Below are 21,413 nucleotides of genomic sequence, written 5' to 3'. Positions count from 1 at the left end.
CCAGCTAGGAAAAGCCTCGGGTTTGAAGCCTCTTTTATTTGTGCCTCAGAGTCAGTCTGGTGCCCCTGACATCAGGGAAGGAGGTGAGAGGAACAGTTTCTCTTTGTTCTTTTCTTCCATCCCTTTTGTGTCCCTCCTGAGCCTCACTGGCTGAGCCAGGAAGGCCAGCCTGAGAGAAGGCGGACAAGGGTGTGCGGTGGGCCCCTGCCCCTAGCGGGGTCTGTGCTTCTCTGGGTGGGTGGGGTGGGGCAGGGGAGAGCCGGGGGTTAGCACCATTGGATGAAGGGTTTGAGAGTCAGCCCCTGGCTGGGGGCAGGTGGGACACACGACCACAGAGGGCTAGCAGCAGCTGATGGGAAGGGGTGGGTGGTGGTGCCAGGGCCCTGAGCCGGTGAGAGGGCTCCAGGGTGCACCTGCCCATAAGCAGGGCCAGGGGACAGGGTCTAGTGCTCGCCCCCAGCGCAAATATTGTCCCCCATTTGCCAAGACATCATGAAAGAACCAGGCCTTGCCCAGGCCCGGGGGACCATCTTGGGCACCCTCCCTGATCACAAACGCGTGCCTTGGGGATGGGGACACCAACCTCTGGCCGCCCGAGGAGAAACTGGGACCACCCTGAGACCCGGGAGGGGTGGGGTGGGGGGGCTGGGGAAGCCGGGCACCCCGCTAAGTGCACTTGACGCTGAAATGCCGGGGTGAAGGAGGAGCTGGGCCCTTGACGTGCTGGTTTGTGTCTGGGACAAAGCAGCAACACAGCACGTGGGGAGCTCAGCTGCCCCCCTGGGGTGAAGAGCGGAGATGCAAAGGCTTCACGGACAGTGTCCTACAGTGGGTTCTGTGAGCAGAAAAGGAGGACCGGCCAGAAGGAGCGAGGGTTGGGGGACACTGCTCCTTTGAGGACCCGGCTCCCCTTCAGGACGGCCTGGCCCCCTCGGACAAGTCTGAGCCCAAGATAGAGAGGTGGGCATCAGGATACAGCAAAGCAGGGGGACTGGGGCGTGCGAGCTGCCTCCCGAGCCCTGGCCGCGACAGGCAACCCGCGGACGCGCCGAGGCCCCCCCCGGTCCTGTGCCAGGGGCACCTCTCCGGCCCGCAGGCCTCGGCTCCAGTCTGCGGCCGCAGCCGGGCGGGCACGGGGGCCCGGGCGAGTCCGGCTCCCGGGCGGGTCACGCGGGGCGGCGCCGATGGGCCCTGCAGAGGGCGCTACTGCTCGGTCAGCGAGAGCCGTAGGATACGCTCCAGCTCCTCCTCCTCCTGGCGCGCGCGCCGCCGCCGCTCCTCCTGCTCCTGCGCAGACAGCTCCATGGCCAGCCGCAGCTGCTCGTCGTAGCTCCGGAACACGTGGCCCCCCGGGCCCGGGCGCGGGCTGGGCCGGGGGCTGGGCACCGAGGCGGGGGGCGCGGGCTGGCGCTGCGGCGTAGGCGGGGCGCTCCTGGGGGCGGGTAAGATACGTCGAGGGTCCCGGGGCGTACCTGCCCGTAAGCGGGGCCGGGAGACAGCGTGGCGGCCCCAGAACAGAGGAGGCCTCGTCCCCATCCTGTGGCGGCGATGAGTCCTGCATCACCTCCCTGGCTCCCGCCCGGCTGTGACAGAGCTCAGCTCCTCCAAGCCCATTCTCCCGGTGGACAGCGGACCAGCGCATGTGGGCAGCTTCTAGAATGCCAGCTCTAACATCCTGCCAGGTAGGGGGCTGGGGGCCTTGAAGCCGCTTTGGGAGTGCTGCTCACAGTGAGGAAAGGGTGGGGGTAGAAGCCTTCTGCAAACCAGTAGGGGCCTTACAGAGGGAACCACGGTTTCTTGGGGCCCCGAGGGGCTGCCCAGCCATTGGTGTTCTCGCCCACTGCAACAGGGTCCTGAGGGACTCCATGCCCGTGTTATTTCGGGGGAGGAATGCTGGGTCAGGACTAGAGGGCACTGACCTGTCCTGTCGGCGAGCCTCGTAGGACATGGGGTGAGTGCCCGGCTTACTGTTGGTTAGCGCCTCCCAGATAGTGACCTGGAGGGAGCGACGGGGACCCGTTGGCTAGGTTGGCACCGCGGTCCGCAGTCTGGTGGGGCGGCGCGGCGCTGCGCGGCGGGGACGCACCTGGTCATACTCACTGCCCGCCTCTAGCAGGCTCTGCTGGATGGCGAACTGCAGCAGGTCATCGTCGTCGTCGCGGGTCGCCGCCTCCCGCTGGCCGCCGAGCACACTGTAGCCGCGTGGGGCCTCGAACAACGCGGGGGAGATCTCGCAGCCGCGGCACGAGGCTGAGGGCGCCAGGCTGGGGGTCAGAGCGCAGCCGGAGCACCCCCTCCGGCCTACCGCCCGGAAAGGGAGCCGGCCAGAGCTCGGTGGGGAGGGACGTGAGGGCAGACACGCAGATGGGGAGGGTCTCACTGGTGGAACTGGAGCTGCTGACGCTGGACGAGTCGCTGCCTGGGGAAGGGGTCTCACTGCTGGGGCTGCCTCGCACAGACGGCACGGGCTCATCACAGCCATTAAGGTTCCCGAAGGTGATGCGAGCGTTGAGGATGTGGAAGATTGGGATTTCTGAGGATAGACAAACAGTCGGGTGCCACTACCTGGCTTCTCACACCTTAGGCACCCCCAAACTTTATCTTATCTAAGCCCTACCCACCGCACACCCCCCATCTCCCCCCCCCCACACACACACTAGCGGCTGAGAGGAAATGGGGGTGGGGTCTCACCGATCTTGACTGGGAAACCAGGCGGCAGGCGGAGGGTAATGAAATCCCGGAGCTTGGCGAAAAGCGCATTGCTGACAGCCATGAGGTCAATGATGGGGGCCACCTGCTCACACAGGGACAGGGGATGCTCCTCACACAGCCACAGCTTGGCCTTGAACCTGCCCCCCCAGATCCCAAGGGGTGAGGGGCGTAGTAGAAGCCATGGCCTCCCAGTACCTTCTGGAGACCCCCACCCAGCCCTGCCCGGCCCACCCCTCCCCAGCACCATCAGGGGGCCTCACTTCTGGGTCTTGGTGGTGAGTTCCATGGGGCGGCCCATGTCCCGGTTGCCAAGCTCAAAGTTGGGGTTGAAGTACTCTTCTGCAGTGATGGCAGTGGGGTTGGCTTGGCTCAGAGTCTGAGTGATCAGGGTCTGTACCACATGAGGAGGAGCCCGTGAGCCCTTCTCAGTCTCTGATGCCAGGCCAACCATTTGAGATCCTGAGCCCCAGAGCCGTACCCCTCCCCCAAACCGGCCCACCGTGCAGCTCACATGACTCTGAGCAGGGTAGAACGTGGACCCTCACAGGCCATGCTTGGCAGGACACCTCCCAGGCTGCCTCCTGAGCCACAGCCACACCCTTCCATACAAAGGCACCCCATTTTGCATGCACTCACCCCATTTTGGGGGCCCCCATGCTGCTCAGCAATTCCCAGGAAGGACTGCAGAGGTGTCTTACAGCCTACAAGAAATGTGGCATCTCAGAGGACACTGCGATCCTCCGCAGTGCCAGCCCCCGAGACCTGAGGAGTAGGCTGGTTCCTGGTGGGTGGGGAGGACTACTCAGCCACACCGAACGCTCGGGCACCTGCATCTGAAGGTGACTGAGGACTCCAGGGGACAGGGACCAGGACCACTATGGCACAGCGGGAATAAAAATAGGCCTGGGCCTCGGGAGAAACTTCCAAAAGGGTTCAGGTTGGTGACATTGGACAAGAAACACCTGCCTCTGGTGAGCAGTGCTGGGATATGCGCGTGTCTGTGTGTGTTTTCCCTCGGGCACTTCCGTCTTAATGACCTCATCCGGTTCCCCTGTGAGGTAGGAACCGTCCTTCTACTCTAGGTAGACTTGCTGATGCCCAAGAGTCACGTGTGGTATCAGGAGGCACAGAGGAGCAGTGGCAGGCCCCCGGGCTTACTGCCTAGGGTATGTACTGTGACGTGGGGACGGCCCATGAAGAGCACACGTGACACTTCCACCCCAAACCCAATGCAGAGACAGCAGTTACCAGTTGTCACGTTCCCTCCCAGAGAGCTCAGATGCTGCCCAGAATCTTCTAGCTGCGCTCTAGGCAGTCACTCTCAATTATTAGCACTTGGCACTTGAAACTGAACCGTGTCTGTGTGAATAAGCGATCCTGGCCTTGGCTGGGATGTCACAGGGAATACTGATGGAGGGACTCGAGTGGTGTGGCTCTCTCACACCTCCCCCCCTCCACCTCTTCTTCATTACCTTTGACCTTGCCCTTGTGCTGTTCTGAAAGATGCTCCGTCCGCGTCCGGGTGATGAGCTCCACGTTGGATGCCCCATACACCTAGAGACAGATGAGGAAAGGGCTCAAAGACAATTCCAGTACCCTAGCCCCTGCCCCTAGGGCATTATGAACACTTCCTGCAAGGGAAGGAGGGCCCACTGGGGGCCGGCTGTTTGCTCCAGTCTCCCAGCCTTTGGACAAGTAAATATATGAAGTCATTCATCCATTCTCTTATTCATTCAACAAACATTTTGTGAGGAGCCTTTATGTGCCAGGCTCTGAGACATGCATCAGGGGAACAGGGGTGAATGAACATGATTACAGACAATCCCCACCCTTTTGGGGTTCATGCACTAGTTGAAAAGACAAGAAAAGGGACAGTTATAACGTAGTGTGAGACCCCCTCTTGTGGAGGAAGCATGGGGCTGTGGGGATCAAAAGCAGAGGCCTTAGCCCAGCCTAGCAGGCCAGGGAATCCTTCCAGGAAGAAACCATGACCCCATGGGGTTGACAGGGGCCCCAGAGGGACCAACACAGTCTCCTCAGGAGTAAAGGCCTGGCTTTGGGGGTCAGGCAGCCAAGGTCTGAACCTCAGCTCTGCCACAGATAGAGCTGTGCAACCCTTTATAGGTCCTGTGACGACTCCAAGCCTATTTCCTTGTCAGACAGTGGGCCAGTACCCTACTCCACAGTCGTGGCCAAGAGGGACTGGGACACTGTGGGAAAGGTTCAGTAAACATCTGTAAAACGGGAATAATAATAGCACCTTCCCAAAAGGGCTGTTGACATTAAGCAAGGGTGTATGCGTGTATGTGTGGGTGTGTAAGCTCGCACACGTGCACGCGCATGTGTTCATACGTACATACATACAAATAAACATGGGGACAGTGCCTTGAATGTGATATAGTAAGTCCTCAGTAAACTCCGGCCTCTTAGTCTAGTGCCCTTTCCTCCACACAGCATTGCCTCTGCACCTCCAAAGCTGAGAAAGGGTAGTCAGGACAACGCGCCCAGTTTGCTGTAGGCCAGTGTTAGGGGGGCTCCGGGATCAGGGAGCGGCGGCCTCACCTTGGCTTCATACCCGTTCACCATCTCCGTCTTCTCGCTGCGCCAGCCCAGGATGCCAGTCTTGTTCCTGGGGAAACAGAGCCGTCCAGGTGAGGGCCCCCCGAGCAGGCTGGCTCAAGGGTCCAAAGGCTGTGCCCACTCACCTCTCGAAGGAGATGTTCTTGGTGTCAAGCTGTGTGGTGACGACAGGGGCTGTGAGCCGGCTGAGCACCTGTTCCTCGGTGGGCTGGGCGGCAGCCAGCAGCAGCTCACGGTCCTGCCCGGCCAGGGCCAGGGTCTCCGTGTACACCACCCGGCGGTCATGGTCAATCTCCATGACCACGGCGCTCGTGTCTGCCAGCCACAGAACAGCACGGGGTGTTGGAGCGGGCAGGGGGGTGTCCCCAGACTCCCCACATTACCACACCTCCTGCCTGCCTGACCTTGGCCCCTGAAGACGAAGCTGCGGTTCCCTCGCTGCCACGTCATGTGGTCAAAGCCCAAGAGCGTGGTATCGACTCGTAGGTTCTGCCCACTCTTCCACACTTTGTATGTGTCGCTGGGGCAGATCTTGGACACTAAGGGCACTAGGTGGAAGGGAAGGTCAGAGGTGGCTTCAATTTGACTGGGCCACCTCGGGGCACAGGGGTCAGGGTCAGCAGTGTGGCCAGGAAAGGAGACGAGAACTCCCCAGCGCCCCCCCACATGAATGTAGACCAGTCACTCCGACGTGAGCAACCTACAGCCAGAGACAGGCAAGTCCCAGCCACCAGCAAGTCCCTAGGAGCCACCATTCACTAATTCACTCACTCCATCTTGCATCCCATCCTCCAACAAATATTTATTAACCACCTACTGTGTACCAGGCACTATTCTCATCACTGAGGATACAACATTGAAGAAGACAGGACCCCTGCCCTCTGGGAGCTTACCTTCGAGCAAGGAGTGACAAGTAACAAACAGATGAGCAAATCATTACAAAGTAAAGGACGTGATAATAATGGAATCCCAACAGTGTCTGAGGCAGCATGGAAGGCCTAGCTAGGGAGGTGGCACTGAGCTGGGAACTCGACAATGAGAAGAGCAATCACAAGAGAGCTCCCCGCCTGGGGGGAGCAGCAGGTGCAAAAGTCCTGAGGCAGGCAAATGCCAGGAGAGGCCCCCTCGGCCCCCTTACCCCAGCTAGTGAACTCCCATTTCATCTCCACGTAGAAGTCCTGGGCCTGGAGAATGAGAAGGACAGCGCCTCAGCCTGTGCCAGAGACAGGGCTTGAGGGTTGTGGCAGGGAGGCCAAGCAGCGAGCCCTCACCTTGCGCAGCTTCTCCAGGAGCACGGGGATGCCCGCCAAGCGCTTCACCACGCGCTGGTAGTCCCGGTACCGCAGCACCAGCTGCACCAGCTCCAGGTCCCGGGTGCTCACAGCCTCCTGAAGCACTGGGGGACAAAGACGCAAAGTCATGGGGCAGAACCCTGCCTGGGGGGCCCCTGCCTTGGCTCACCAAGGAGGAGGACCTGAAGCTGGGAGACCCTGGCCATGGGGCTGGGGTAAGCAGGGGCGCCCACCTGTCCAGCCGCTGCGGTTCTCCCTGCCCACATCTGCGCCGTGCGCGAGCAGCACACGGGCACACTCAAGGTGTCCCAGTGTGGTGGCCAGGTGCAGGGGAGTCCGCCCGCGGGGATCCAGTTGCTCGATGTCCACCTGGAGAAGGAGGCAAAGATGGATCCCCGGTCACTTCAGAAGTAGCCCATCCGAGCCCAGCAGCCTCCAGGCAGGCACTAGCCACCCGGCTGCCCAGCCTTGCCCACCTCACCAGGCAATGGAAGAGACAGACACAAGGCGCGCGGGATCAGGCGGGTGAAAAGAGGGGCAGGAAGCAGCTCTGAGAAAGGGAGGACCTTCCCCCTTTCCCATCCAACGAGGTCCCCTGACTGGGTTCACTCTTCCAAGGCTCTGAAGTGGGCTGCCTGGGAAGAGTAAGCCTTGGGTTCAAGGGTCGCCTACACAGGCTGCTGGCCAAGGAGGGCACTTGAGGCAGGACCCAGCCTACAGGGCCAAGACCACAGCTTCAGGGTGGGCTGTCAATTTAGATCTCTGATGTATCACGGAGTGAGGTTTAACAGCTACTGTAATAGATCAATAAGAATGAAAGAGTATGTTCATGGTACCACTTCAAACCCATGGCCCTTGCCTATGGAACGCTATGTATTAACTTTTTTATTTTCTTACAAATCCTATTACTGCTTTGTGAATAGCATGATTAACTGTATGAGATTTTTGTCGGGTGATGAACACATGTCTGTGAAACGTAAGTATTTAAATATCTTTTAGAAGTCTGAGATCTCTTGCTAAATACAGTCAACTGACATCACGTAACTCCTCCTCTCCTTCCCCAAACTTGATTAAAATGCCAGTCAAAAGGTTTCTACTGCAACCATGATGAGATAAGCTGAAATCATCCTTCCATAAACAGAGAAAACTACTGCTTCAAAATACATGAAATAATTGTTTTCAGACAGTAGGCCCCAAGTAGTCCAGGACTGTGATCCCTGGAGTTACGGAAACAAACAAGGCAGGCCCTATGATTTCTAGCTGGAGGAACATTCTAGATAGCAGTTCAGGCAGGGGCATCTCTAGCAGAGCATGGTAGTCTTGCTGAGGAGTTGAGGAGACAGAGAGAGGGGTTCAGAGAGGCTGAGATAGCCAGAAGTTGCAGGACAGAATTCTAGGAAGGAGTGAGCTGTGCAAACAACAAGCTCCAGAAATCTGCACGGGGCTCCTCTGAGTCTTTGCTGAATACTAAACTCCCCTGCGGAGAGTGAAACTCAGCAATGCTGGACAGAAAAGGAGCAGTAGGATGGTAAATTCTGAGCAGTTCTCATGTCTCAGAGCAGGGAGACATTCAAGCGCCAGCCTGCTAGAGTGGAGAGTCTTTGCTGTTAGCCCAGGGCCTTGCACAGAGACCCAAGAATAGGGATGCCTTAGTAGGAGGGCTAAACCATCCTGAGAGAAGAGGCTTATCTGAATCCGATCTAATAAAGATTGAAAGTAATCTCACAAGGATCAAACTGATTTACAAGTAACCTAGCTTAGCTGGTCAGAACAAAGCCCAACACTCTTTAAAGGAAAAAAATAAAATCCACATGCTTAACATGACAATGTCTGCAACATCTAATGCCCAGTTACAAACTACGAGGGAAAAATTACTAGATGTGCAAAGAAGTAGGAAAATACGACCCATAATCACGAGATACTCAGAAATGATAAAGATGGGGCACCTTGGTGACCCAGTCAGTTAAATGTCAGACTTTTGGTTTTGGCTCAGGTCACGATCTCAGAGTTGTGAGATCAAACCCCCCAGTCAGGCTTGCTGCTCCGCATGGAGTCTGCTTGAGACTCTCTCTCCCTCTCCTGTCCTTCCCACCTGCACACGCACTCTCACTCTCTCAAATAAATAAATCTTTAAAAAAAAAAATGATAACGATGAAAAATGTCTCAATGTGCTTGTGAGTTTACAGAAACACATGAACACAGTGTTCATGGGGAAAGAATTAGAGATTAGTATAATATCTGAAATGAAAAATCCATTGCATGGGGTGCCTGAGTGGCTCAGTGGGGTAAAGCCTCTGCCTTCAGCTCAGGTCATGATCGCAGGGTCCTGGGATCAAGCCCCGCATCGGGCTCTCTGCTCCGCAGGGAGCCTGCTTCCTCCTCTCTCTCTGCCTGCCTCTCTGCCTACTTGTGATCTCTGTCAAATAAATAAAATGTTAAAAAAAAAAAAGAAAAAGAAAAATTCATTGCATGGAACTAACAATAGATTAGACACTGCAGAATAGAAAAAAAATCAGTGACCTTGAAGATATAACAACAGAACTATAGCACACAGAACAGAAATAGAGCACAGAGGAGGCAAAAAGTACTGAAGAACATTCAAAGAGCCTCAACCACCTGTGAGACACTATAAGGCATCCTAACATATGTGTAATTGGAGCCCCAAAAGAATAGGATAAGGAAGTAGGAGAAATAGGAAATTTAAATAGATAACATTATCTCTTTAAAATTTAAATTTAGGGGCACCTGGGTGGCTCAGTGGGTTAAGTGTCTGCCTTCAGCTCAGGTCATGATCCAGGGTCCTGGGATTGAGGCCCACATCAGGTTCTCCCCTCAGCAGGGAGTCTGCTTCGCCCTCTGCCCCTCCCCCCAGCTCATGCTCCCGGTCTCTCTCTCTCTCTCTCTCTCTCTCCCTTGCTCGTGCTGTCTCTTGAACAAATAAATAAGATCTTAAAAAAATTTAAATTTATTTTTAAAGAGATAAATTTCAAGAGAAATTGAAATTTAAAGAGATAACATGAAACATTTTTCCAGTGTTTTTTAAAAGATTTTATTTATTTATTTGACAGACAGAGATCACAAGTAGGCAGAGAGGCAGTAGGGGGGAAGCAGGCTCCCTGTTGAGCAGAGAGCCCAATGTGAGGTTCAATCCCAGGACCCTGAGACCATGACCTGAGCCGAAGGCAGAGGCTTTAACCTGCTGAGCCACCCAGGCGCCCCTCCAATTTTTTTTTTAATTACTGTAGGGGGTTGAATGGTGGTGTACCCCAAAAATATTTGTACCCTAAACCCCAGAACCTATGATTGTGATCTTCTTTGGAACATGGGTGTTTCTGGGTTTTTTATAGATTTTATTTATTTATTTATTTATTTATTTATTTAAGATTTATTTACTTATTTGACAGAGACAGTGAGAGAGGGAACACAAGCAGGGGGAGTGGGAGAGGGAGAAGCAGGCTTCCCGCCAAGCAAGGAGCCCCAGATGGGCTTGATCCCAGAACCCTGTGATCATGACCTGAGCTGAAGGCAGCCACTTAACGACTGAACCACCCAGGTGCCCCAAGATTTTATTTATTTGAGAAAGAGAGTGCACGTGCATGTACATGAGGGGTAGGGTGGACGGGCAGAGGGAGAGGGGCAAGCAGACTTTGCACTAAGTGTGGAGCCTGACGCAGGGCTCAGTCTCACAACCCTGAGATCATGACCTGAGCAGAAACCAAGAGACGGGCGTTTAGCCAACTGAGCCAACCAGGCACCCTGGAACATGGGTCTTTGATTTGAAATTAAGTTAAGAATCTCAGGAGGAGATCAGCCTGGACTATCCAGGTGGGTCCTATACCCAAAGAGATGTCCTTGGGGAGATCCACGAAGGGAGGACAAGTTCCATGTAGAGAGGAGTCAGAGAATGAAGTACACAGCCACAAGCCCGGAAAAGCTTGGAAACACTGGAAGCTAAAAGAGGCGAGGTAGGATTCTCCCCTGGGGCCTTTGGAAGGAGTGGGGCCCTCCTGACTCCTTGAGTTTGGACTTCCACCCTCCAAAACAATGAGAAAATAAAATTTTGTTGTTTTAACCCACTCAGTCTGTGGTAATTTTTCGCACAAACTAACACAATGATAAACTCACAGAACCAAGAAAAAACTCAATGAATCGCAGGCAAAGCAAACACCCAGAAGACTGCACCAAGGCCCGTCATAATCAAGTGCTGGAAACTAGTGGTAAAAAAGAAAATCTTAAAATCCTTTTGAGAAATGAGACGCACTATGAAGAACACAGGAAATACGGATACTTCTCAAGGGAAAGCATGCAAGCTAAAAAACAACAGGAAGAAATGTTAAAATGTTGGGGGGTTAAACGTTGACCTGGAATTCTTTATCCTGTGGAAAAATATCCTTGAAAAATAAAGGGGAAATGAAGATTTTTTGGACAAACAGAAAAAGCTAAGAGAATTTATCACCAGAAGACATGCTAGAAATTTAAAGGAAGTAATTTAAGTGGAAGGAAAATGTTAACAGATGGAAACTTAGATCTGTACAAAGGAATGAAGAGTGCCCTGAAAGGAAAATTTGTGAGTAGGTATAAGAATGTCAATAAAATATTTAAAACCCACAACAGTAAAGAGAAGAGATATTAGCAGATGAGAAAGGTTAACACATCTTTAGAATGTAGAAAGTGGCTGGGGCCTTGCAACTGACTTAGGGGAGCAGAGGGTCCTAGAAGCCAAGCATTCACATAGGGGAACCCCAGTGAGTGTCAGGCCAGATCACCCTTAAAATGTCCAGAACACGCAGGCAGTGAAGGTGGCAGAGGTGTGAGTAAGGCCCGGAGCTAAATACAGGGGAGCTGGTTAAAATTCAGAACCCCTGGCCATCTCCCCAGTCTTGTAAAGCTGGGAGACGCGCCCCCCCCTTCCCTTCCACAGTATGCCGGGAATTCGTTCTCCATAGAAACAGAGCCTGAGATGCACTGGATTTGGGGACACTGGGCTGAGGATGAGTTCATGGGCTAAAAAGTAGTGAACGGTGAAAGCCCAGTCCCTTTCCTCCCTCCACACCACTGCCCGTGCCACCCCTAGCAGGAGATTGGAGAATTCTTCTTTGGAAACACTAGAGGCACCGAAGACCTCTGGTACAGACATCTGGGGATCCTACAATAAGCAGGCCGGCTTGCCAGCCAATCGTTACATAGTAGTACCACCCACGCATCAATAAGCTCCACATCACCATTCTTTTTTTTTAATTTATTTATTTGAGAAAGAGTGTGTAGGTGAGAGGGGCAGAGGAAGAAGGGCAGAGAATCCCAAGCAGATTCTGCACTGAGCGTGGAGCCAGACATGGGGCTCGATCTCACAACCCCGAGATTGTGACCTGAGCTGAAACCAGGTCAGGTGCTGTGCCACCCGGGCATCCCTCCACTCCCCCATTCTTAAATAGGCTCCACCGGCCAAGGGTGATTGGACATTTGAGGAAAGCCACCAACATGAAAGATACCAAAACGTGCAAATAGATGCTAAAAACCCAGAGGAAACACTGTCAATGCAGGAAACAAAAGAAAAGTTTCTGGAGGGAAAATAGTAATTGACATCCTCAGAAATATCTGAAAAGATAACTGAATTCATGAGACAAAATGGGACATCCCGACTTCCCGCGACTTCTCCTCTTTCCCTCGCCTTCACTCCAGCCATTCCCAGACAGCTGCACCTGCCCCAATCCTCCCCTCGTAGGAAACATTACCTCCGTTCACTCCCTTTTTTGGTAAAAACAAACAAAACTTCTGTAACTGTCTTTCTCTCCTCCTTTTCTCTCACTTTTTGTATTCAATCCATCAGCATAGACCTGACCTCATGGCCTCTACCTTCAAAACAGATCCAGACTCTTCTCAGTTTTCATCACCTTGAGGCTACCATCCTGGTGACGGCCACCCTCTCTCTCAGCGGGTGGCGTCCTCACTGGTCTCTTCACTCCTCTCTTGGCTTCTGAGGTCTGTTCTCCACACGACTCATTGTGGCCTCCATCATCCTGTGCCATGGTCCTCGGGTCCCGACACTCTTTAGCTCAAAACCTTCCCAAGGTGTTCCATCTTGTTTGGAACGGAATCCAACAGCCAACAGCCTTGAAGTCTTTGAACTCCTGTGCGCTCCCGTCTCTCCTCCGAACTCCACTCTGTCGATACCCTAGGTGGCTACAGCGCGCTCTCTCACTCCATTCAGGTGGCTGCTCAAATGTCACCTCCTCCGAAGGTCTGCCCTTACGACCCGTCTTAAATGACACTTGCTGTGCGTCTCTCTGTCGCCACGAATCCTGCTTTAGTCTTCTTCCCACATTAGATCGCTTGTTCATTTTTTCATTGTCTCCCTCACCTAGACTGTAAGGCCCATGGAGGGAGGGTCCCTGTGTGTTTTGTTCAATGCCACATCCCCAGGCCCTAGCTAGTGCCTGCCATGTAACTCGTACTTTGTAGGTATTTGTTCGACAAATGCATAAATGACTATATTTAAGAGGCCTGGGGAGGGGAAAGCAGTAACATGTAGAATTGACAAACAAATAAATAGTCATAGACGTATATTGTTTATAATTACGGAGGTAAATAACAGAACAGTCTAGAGTCCAAAGTGCTCGGTCGCCTCCAGGGAGTGAGAAGGGTGGGGAGGGCTGGAGTGAGGACTACCGCTTTTTCCTGACAAGCCTCTAATGACAGCTAAATATGTTTTAAGCCATGAGAATGAACTCCATTGTCAAAAACAAAATATTTTAAATAATTTAAGTAATTTATATAATTTTCATAACCCTGTGCTGGCATTTCTTCATTGTTTAATTTTGTAAGGAGGCTCCACGCCCACTGTGGGCTGGAACTCATGACCCTAAGATGAAGAGTCACAAGCTCTATCCATGGAGCCAGCCAGGAGGCCGCATTTCTTCATTTTTAAATATATTAGGAACCTCGGGCAGGGGGGGAAGGTAGTGTGCCTGGCCCGCGTGGCCCTGTGAGCTCTGGCTTAGAGATCGAGGCCCCCCCCATTCTCCTCTACACCAGCTCCCCACACAAGAGGGAGAGCACTATTTACTCTTTCCCTATCATGGGATAGGCTGAGGCCCTGGGCATCCAACCTAGGTGGGCCCCGAGTCCTGGGGTGGGAGTGGAGGAGCCACAGCTCCTGAGCTGGGGAAGTCAGGAGGAGTCCTCCCATGAGGCTGCAGCCGAGCCATCTCGGAGTCCCACCAGCCCTGCCCCAGACGCCGCTGCCCGGCTGCTGCTAACAAGGCCCCAGGGAGCGTGCAGGGCACCCCGCCCAGCCCCAGAGTCCCAGATGCCGCCTGCCACCCTCCCTGCTCAGGTGCCTCACCTCAAGGCCCCGAGAGAGGCTGGTACTGCTAGCTGGGCCAGGCTGCCCCTCCCTCCCTCCACTCCTCAGGGGCTCTGCCCAGGGTCCCCAAGGCCCTGCTGTTTGCCAGGGCCGATGTGGGCCCCGCATCCACCCAACCGACCCCCCACCCCAAGAAGCTCCCCCACCCTGCCCCCAGCAGGGCCTGCAGTGGAAGTGACACCTTGCCCCAGGCCTAGGTGGGAGAATTCATTATTTTCCCTAGCAAAGGCCTGCAGCTACTTCATTGCTGGAATGAAGACGGTTCCCAGGAAACCTAACACCCCGCCCTCCCCACTGGGAGAAGGAAACTCTGCACCCCAGCCAGTCTCCACTGGACAAAAGCGGGGGTGGGGGGTTCTCCTTAGCTTAGGGGCTGGGGCTCCCTGGGCAGAGGGACGCCCTGCTTCCACTGAGGCCCCCACCTAGACACGCACACACATGAAGAGGTGTCCTAGGAAGAGCCAGTCCTACTCCTTTGCCTCTACGCTCAGGGTCCCTGTGCTGGCCGAGGCGTACCAGCACCTGTATACTCACTGCCCTCCGGACCTGCAGGTGTCTACTGACGCATCCTACATGGTCTGGGGCCAGCAGACTCGTCCAGTGCATACCCCCTGAGCCCACGGGCTGCTGGCAGGGTATTTTTCAAACTGGTTCCACATTAGCAGAAGCCTCTGGTTAGATGGACTCTGACAAGGACGCACTGCTGGAAGAAAAGGTGAAGGGGCCCCGAGCACAGAGCCTTCTGCATGCTCGGCCTTGGTCTCCTTCCCCTGCTTCTCGGCCTCCCCAAGCCCCAAGGAGGACCACCAGAGGCTGGGGTGGTCACTGCTTCCCAGCCTTCCCACCAGGTAGGTGGGCAGGGTCAGGGAGGTGGGATGCTTCCTTGACCTGAGCTGGGTGGCTGAGGGGGGCACCCGCAGACTCTCCTCCCACACCGCCCCTCCCCTGCTTCCCGGACATGTTGATGCTGGCTCTCTGGGCTTTGTGGGTCCCCCTCTTGAGCTTTTCTACTCGTCAGCTAGGGACTGCCTACTTCAGGGGGAGAGGGGGTCACAGGTGCTCTGGGAACACCAGGTACCTCAGGTGGGGAAGCCTCTGTCCCAGCATCTGGGCCCCCACAATCCATCTCACCAGCCTCTAGGTCAGGAGGATGAACTGAGGAGATCAGGGAGTGGGGTTGGGAGGGGAAGACCATGATGGAGCCAGCCCCAGGAGGAAAAAAAATGTTTCCTTGGGAACACAGTCTGGCCCCCTCCAGAGTGCCCGTTGCCAGGAGAGGAACCCTGCTCCCCTTGGCCCTCCCACAGGGAGCTTTGCAGCCTAACCTCCACCTCCCACCTCCCGGGGAACACCAGGGACTTGTGACTCAAGAACACAGCCGGCTGAGCCAACCTCAGGGCTTCATCTGCCAAGGGGAAACTGGCCTTCAGCCCCCTGCCCCCTTGCAACCTGGCCAGGCATGCGTATGACAGGAAGCAAGACACCCAGCAACCATCACCCTGCTGGGTTCCGGCTGGGGGTGGCCATGGACCCTTGCCTTCACCAAAACCCCTGATGAGCACCTCCCACTTCCTCACCACTCCGTGCTTCCAGGCCCGAAGAAGAGCTGTGGGGTTGGGGGACGCAGAGCAAAGCCACCGAACCTGCTCTGAAGCCTGCCGTGCCACCACCCCCCCCACACCCAGCCTGCCAGCGATGCCAAGCCTGTCCCTGGGAGGGCCTCTGTGGGGCTTTCTTGGAGCGCAGAAGAGGCAGCTATGCCAAGTGAAGACCAGGGAAACCCAGCTGCTGTGTGCTTGAGGAAAGCCAGGATGTGTTCTGGAATAGTGGGGGCTACGGGGACCTAGCTGGGATGCCTAGGGTCTATGGGGTTTCATTATGATGTTATGTGGCTGCCCCCAGGTCCATCCCTGGCAGGAAAGGGCTGGGTGGGACCCCTTGGGGTCTCCCTGGGGGCCCCCATGCCCTGAGGACTGAATAGTGCACTTTCTGGGAGCAAGGGTCACTCTGGGTCAGTCCTAGAGCAGAGACACATCCAGGAGGCTCTCTCACCCAGACTGACTGGCATTCCCCTTCTTGGCACCCCCGGAACAAGGGAGAGAACTGCCCTGACTCCTCTGTGGCTGAACAAGGGTTAACTTCAACCAGTGCCCTATATTCCTGTCTCCCCACCCAGAGAGGGTGAAGATAGGGCTGAACCTGGTGCCTAGTTTCTGTGGCAGCTGGAGGAGAAAGAGGAACCCACTCAGCAGCCCCAAAGCACCCCCACAGGCAGCGCGTTCCCGGGCTCCCACCCCACTTTCACTCCAGCAAGATGGCTGACTTGAGTACTGGCAGTCAGAGAGGCCTAGGTGAGAGTCTTTTCTTCTAGGGCATTTCGCCTCTCTCCAGTCTCAGCAAGAAAAGAACCCGCCACCCCTCAGACAAGGGAGCGGGACTGAAACCTTCTGGAGATTCAGCCACTCGCCTTCTGCCCAACAATCCTTGGACCAATCATCAATCACCCCATCAAGAAGTTCCTCTAGGATCAGATTTAAATCCTTCCAGCTGGAACCTGTGTCAGAAGCCTGTCTTCTTTTGCCCTCAGGGGGAAGAAAACAGGAAAGAGTCAGAGGAGACTGGAGTGTCCTAGCGTCCATCACCTCGTACTGTATTTCCCTGTTCATGCTCACACCGCCAGAACCAGGTCTCCTTGAGAGCAGGCGATGTGCCTGGTTTGTTTCTCTTCATCCCCCAGGACTTGCCGCTCAGTCCTCGCTTCCTTCGTCAGGGCTCTATGGTGGCAAACCACTTCCTTTATGATAGATAAACAGAGGCATGGTCTGAGGAGCAACTTGGAGTGCCCTTGCTTAAGCAGAGGTAGAATGCAAAGTAGACACCTCAACCAGGCACGGAGGCTCAGGTCACCCCAACATTTCCTAGGACTGCTCTGCAGAGGTGGAGGCTTTGCTGCTCCGAGGGCTCAGGGGTGGACTTCAGACACACTCTCTGACCCTCACCTTGCTCTCCACCTCACTTGTCCTTTGGGAAGCAGACAGCTCCTCCAGCTGAACTTCCTGTGACACGGGAAGTGGCCCTCAAAAGGCATGTTCCCCAAGGGGACAACTCCTGAACTGAACCACTCCCATGCCCCCAGGGTCTGAGATCTGGGCCAAGTCTGCGCGCCTGCAGCCTGAGACAAACCAGGGCAGGCTGGGTCCAGCTCTGGCTCCGACTCTCCCACCCTGGCGGGTGAGTTGCCCACACCCCAAATGCCCATGTGTGGCCTGGGGAACCAAAGGCAGAGTTGGGAACTACCTGTGAACTGTGCCTGCCTTGGTCCTGAGGAATGACCAGGAGACCCCATCCCTTACTCCATCCTCTGGGAGGCCACCGCCCAGCCGAAGGTGGCTGACCCACCCGTTCTCACTGACTGGCAGAGGCCAAGGAGCCCGCTCTGTGTGCAGAACCTCAAATCCTTCCTGTGCCCAGTGGTCCCTAGCTTCCTCGGTGTCTGGAAGCCAGGACCCAGCACCAGAGGGCAGGAGAGCTCCTTTCAGCACCTGGACAAGGCCCTTCAGGGCTTCCCTCTAGAAGGTGGTGGGGCGCGGGGGGGGGGTGTCTCTCTTTCTCCACTCCCCATTCCAGAGCCGCTGCCGGGGTCTGAGGGATCCAGGGGCTCTGTCCAATCCAAGCAAACAGATGCAGTGCTCACCCGTGAGGGTAGAGGGCACTGGGTGGGGCTGGGATGCCCGGGAATGTCACAGCCTATTCTCTGCTCCTTGACCTGTGACCCCCGCCCGACGCAGGCCTTGCCCACCTCCGCACACTCACGCGGGAGGTGTCGCCGCTTGGCTGCTAGGCGGACTCTGGCACCACATGGAGCGCAGACCGGAGCCGGCAGCCCCTCCCCGCAGCCCTCCGCCTCGGCTGAGGAGGGGCATGGCGTCCCCGACCCCAGCCTGAGAGGGTCCCGGAACACGTGCGGGCCGTCCGTCCGAGCTGGAGGGGAACGGGTGGGGACCGCTCCCATCACCCTCTCCCGGTCAACAAGCACAAAAGCCGCGGCCACGAACAAAGAAGCGCTGCAAACTCGCCGGGGAGGCGGGACAGCCCGCGCCGCGCCCCCTCCCCACACCCGGCGAGCGTGCCCGGCCGTGGGGGTCCCCGCGGCGCCCCGACGGCGCTCGTACCTGGCCGGCGCGGACCTCCTTCTCCAGCTCGCGGTGGCGGTTGTGCCACACGAGGTAGTGCAGCGGGTACTTGCCCTCGGGCCCCTTCTTGGCGGAGGCGTTGGCCGGGATCATCGCCCGCTCCTCCTGCCAGGGCCGCGGCGCCCGGCCGGGGAGGAGGGACGGCGCCGGAGCCGGGGCCCGGGGCCGCGGGGCGGGGGGCCGGCGCTGCCTTCTCGCCGGGCTGCGGCTCGGGCATGTGCGAGCGGCGCCGGCGGGCGGGGGCGGCGCGCCCGGCGCTGTGCGGGCGGCGCGGGCCGCGGGCGTCCTCGCGAGGCGGTGGCGGGCGGCGCGGAGAGGCCCCCACCCGCCCGGAGAGGGAGCGGGCGCTCGGCGGCGCGGCGCGGACTCGCGCCTCACCTCCCACACCCCCGCACACAAAGACGCCGCTCGGCAAAGGGAGCAGGCGCCCGCAGCGGGCGCGGGGGCGCACGGGGCGCGAACCCCGGGGACGCCGCCGCAGGGACGCGCGCCCGCCGCCCCCGGCTCCCCGCAGCTGCATTGCCCGGCCCTCAGCCCGAGCGGCCGGCGAGAGTTGCGGGGATGCGGGGGAGAGAGGAGGGGGAACCCGGGCGCCCGGGGCAGAGCTTGCTGTAGCTCGGCCCCGTGGCATCATGGGGCATGTAGTCCGCCTCGTAGAACTGCGGGTGGCCGGTGGCCGGAGAGGGTCCGGCACTGTCGCCCCTGGTCCTGTGAGCGGGTGGGGAAGGAGTCAGGCCCGGCGAGAACTCAGACAGTGTCCTGACGCCGGTGGGCCGGGGCGCACCCCCACCCACGGGCGTTTTGCCTTTTGCTAGGCAGGGAAGGGGCTGCAGGCCTTGCTCAAGGCTTAGAGGGCGTGGGAAGGTGTGGCCTTCAGGATTAAATTGGGTTCCCAGTGGAACATGAGGAGGGATCCAGAGTCCAAGGAGAGTTACTGATGGGGGGAATCCTGAGAAAGGTGCGGGACATTAGTACCAAAGGTCTTTGGAGCAACCAGGGATCTGGCACTTGAGATATTATGTAGGAGTCGTCCCTGCCCTCTTAGAAAACCACATTCCATCTTCCACACTTGACATTCGAAAGGGAATGACCGCTAAGGCTGGAAGGGCAGTCCTCTCCCCCCATTTGCTGTCCTCTGCAAGGACCAGAGTGGGGCTGGGCAGAGAAAGCAGCAGGTGGCAGCTTCCCACCTACACTCAGTGTGGTCCCCTCAGGAGAGGAAGTGACTGATTCCAAGAGACTGGCTCCTTCCTGCATAACCCCGGGGCAGAGGAGTCCTTCCAGAAGGGGCCCAGCCGGTGCCGTGGTAAAAGTGTAATTCACCTCTGAGGCTGCCTATTGCAAGGGCTGGAAAGACCAAGAGGCGTGGCCCAGGCCCTGGAGGGAGGAGGGAGGAGGCATTGGGATCTTACACCAGAGTTCGAATTCTTCCTTACTAACCACCTGACCGTAAACAAATTACTTAAATTTTCTGCTTTCGCAGACCACTCACCTCTAAATGAGACTCTAAACACTACCTACTAGGGTGAACTAAGGATAGTAACCGCCCTGGGAAACGGCGCACCCCGCCCTCAAGCGGGCGGACTGAGACAGGTGGCGGGACCGGGCACAGTGCCTTCTTGTCCACCTTAGAACAGGACAGGAATTAGGGATTCCATACCAGCCCTACTTAGAACAATCCAAGAAGTGTTTGCGTGGGAGGTGCTAGCAAAAGCTTGCAAACTCTCTGCGCCTCTCTCAGGTTTCTTTGTGTGGTCTTCTCTTCTTCCTCCTCCACACCCTGCGGTGCCAGGCCCAGGCGGGAAAGCATAAGGGAGGAGTGGACTGCCTCGCCCCTTTCTCCAGCCGGGGAGGAGCCAGCTGGCGTCTCCGGCAACCCGGGACCGCTGCCCACCTCTACCACGAGGGGTCAGCAGAGTCTTGTGGCTGCAGCCGGAGTTGGGGAGGGGGCTGAAGGGGAGAGGGACGGCTACGAGTGGCCGGTAGAATGCCTGTACATTTCCTCATTAAATTGTGGAACCTTGTCTGAGATTTCTCTTTTACTGTCCTGCTTCCTGAGGTGGCGACGTCTCCAAAGGGAAATCCTGCAGCCCTTTTATCCCCAATCCCAGGCCCAGAAGCTCCGCAGAGGCGGGGCTGGGGGCTTCCGGAATAAAGTTTGGAGAGTGTGGCTCTTTGCCTGGGCCACTCCCAGGTAGTCCCCGGGCCGGCCGGGAGGTGGAGCTGGCGGGCGGGAGGGGGCAACAGGGGGAATCATCCTTCCCCCTGGAAAGTGTTGGGGCTCTGGGAGAGGAGTAGCTCCGCCTGGACTGGGGGACTTAGGCCGTTAGCAGCCAGGCGGCCCTATACCAAACCCAGGTCGCTTCTCCTCCGGTCTGCGCGCTCCAGCTGCCACGTGCTCGAGACGCGCCCACACAGCAGAGAAACAAAGACAGCCAAGCGATGGGGCTGCCAGTGGCCGCTTCGACATTTAATAAATGAAATTCCATAGCTGGGAGATCGGGGGTGAACGGGCGGCCACCGCTCGTGGGCTGTGCGCCGGTGGCCGCTCCTTTTCGTCGCCCAGCCCTGAGGCCACCAAAGCCCACAGACTGACTCCTTGGTGCGGCAGCAGCACCGTGCGGCAGGTGGTGCTCCCCGCCCCCGCCGCCGGCGCCCCCCACCCCCACCGCGAGGTATCTTTGCTCGCAGAAGCCCCGCCAGCTGAGCGGCTGGCTGTGGGGGGAGGGGAGGCCTGCAAAAAGATTTTTCTTAAAGGTGCGATTATAAATACACCCCGTGGATCGCGATTTCAAACAAACTTGTCAATCTGGGTTGCAGCTAAAGGCGATGGAGGCAGCTTTGCTTGTATTTCGGGTGGTGTGACTCATGAGCATTACTTGTCTCCCCCAGGGAAGCAGTCGGCCCACCCACAAGTCACTGCTGCTCCGGCACCGCTGGGATAAAACCGGCCAATTCCCAAACCCCTGCCCAAGGACTCCCCTCCCATCTACACCCCACCCCCTTGTTACTGAGGTCTCCCTGCCCCTCAGGGCACCTTCGCCTCATTCAGTCACCGTCGCCTGGCTCCCAGGCCTGGTCTGGGCCACCCCTGCCCTCTCCCCACAAGCCAAGTGCTCTGGCATTTTGCTGCTGCAGGGATGGGGGCTGGGTGCACGCGGGGCACACGTGTATGGGGGAGCATGCTCAGTGCAGGGGTGCACCCACGTGCGGCCTGCGCCTCCGCTTCCTGTCCCCCACCTACGCCGTCTCCGTGTGAAGTCTAGGAAGAAA

At 57.0% G+C, this 21,413-nt stretch overlaps 1 protein-coding gene across 9 annotated transcripts; it reads right to left on the bottom strand.

The window, feature by feature from the left end:
* Positions 1–22: 22 nt before the first annotated feature.
* Positions 23–18,698, bottom strand: ANKRD13B (ankyrin repeat domain 13B). 9 transcript variants are annotated; one of them, XM_045985761.1, is made up of 15 exons: positions 18,120–18,698; positions 6,818–6,953; positions 6,564–6,688; positions 6,431–6,476; positions 5,697–5,840; positions 5,418–5,607; positions 5,275–5,341; positions 4,185–4,266; positions 3,349–3,413; positions 2,973–3,103; positions 2,692–2,849; positions 2,381–2,533; positions 2,087–2,250; positions 1,920–1,996; positions 23–1,472 (listed from the first exon to the last, which is right to left on the bottom strand). In XM_045985761.1, the coding sequence occupies exons 1-15, from the start codon at positions 18,231–18,233 to the stop codon at positions 968–970; spliced, it is 2,157 nt and encodes a 718-aa protein (XP_045841717.1). In that variant the 5' UTR covers positions 18,234–18,698; the 3' UTR covers positions 23–967. The 9 variants fall into 9 exon arrangements, 7 of the variants coding, with proteins under 7 accessions (XP_045841717.1, XP_045841718.1, XP_045841716.1 ...); XM_045985762.1 differs by lacking the exon at positions 18,120–18,698 and adding an exon at positions 16,590–16,659; XM_045985760.1 differs by lacking the exon at positions 18,120–18,698 and adding an exon at positions 12,476–13,075.
* Between the last annotated feature and the right edge of the window lie 2,715 nt (positions 18,699–21,413).

Source organism: Meles meles, chromosome 18, assembly GCF_922984935.1.
Source record: "Meles meles chromosome 18, mMelMel3.1 paternal haplotype, whole genome shotgun sequence".
Lineage (NCBI taxonomy): Eukaryota > Metazoa > Chordata > Mammalia > Carnivora > Mustelidae > Meles > Meles meles.
Note: the sequence above shows the minus strand (reverse complement) of the source record. Positions and strands in the feature narration are given on the sequence as shown.

What these genes read in the sequence shown, in the direction of transcription:
- ANKRD13B (XM_045985760.1), bottom strand. Translation starts at nt 12,610, where the DNA reads ATGGCACAGGATGATGGAGGCCACAATGAGTCGTGTGGAGAACAGACC. An exon ending in TCCTGGAGAAGCTGCGCAAG is followed by an intron (nt 6,477 to 6,563) that starts GTGAGGGCTCGC and finishes CTCATTCTCCAG; the next exon opens with GCCCAGGACTTCTACGTGGA. An exon ending in CGGGCAGTGAGTATGACCAG is followed by an intron (nt 1,997 to 2,086) that starts GTGCGTCCCCGC and finishes CGCTCCCTCCAG; the next exon opens with GTCACTATCTGGGAGGCGCT.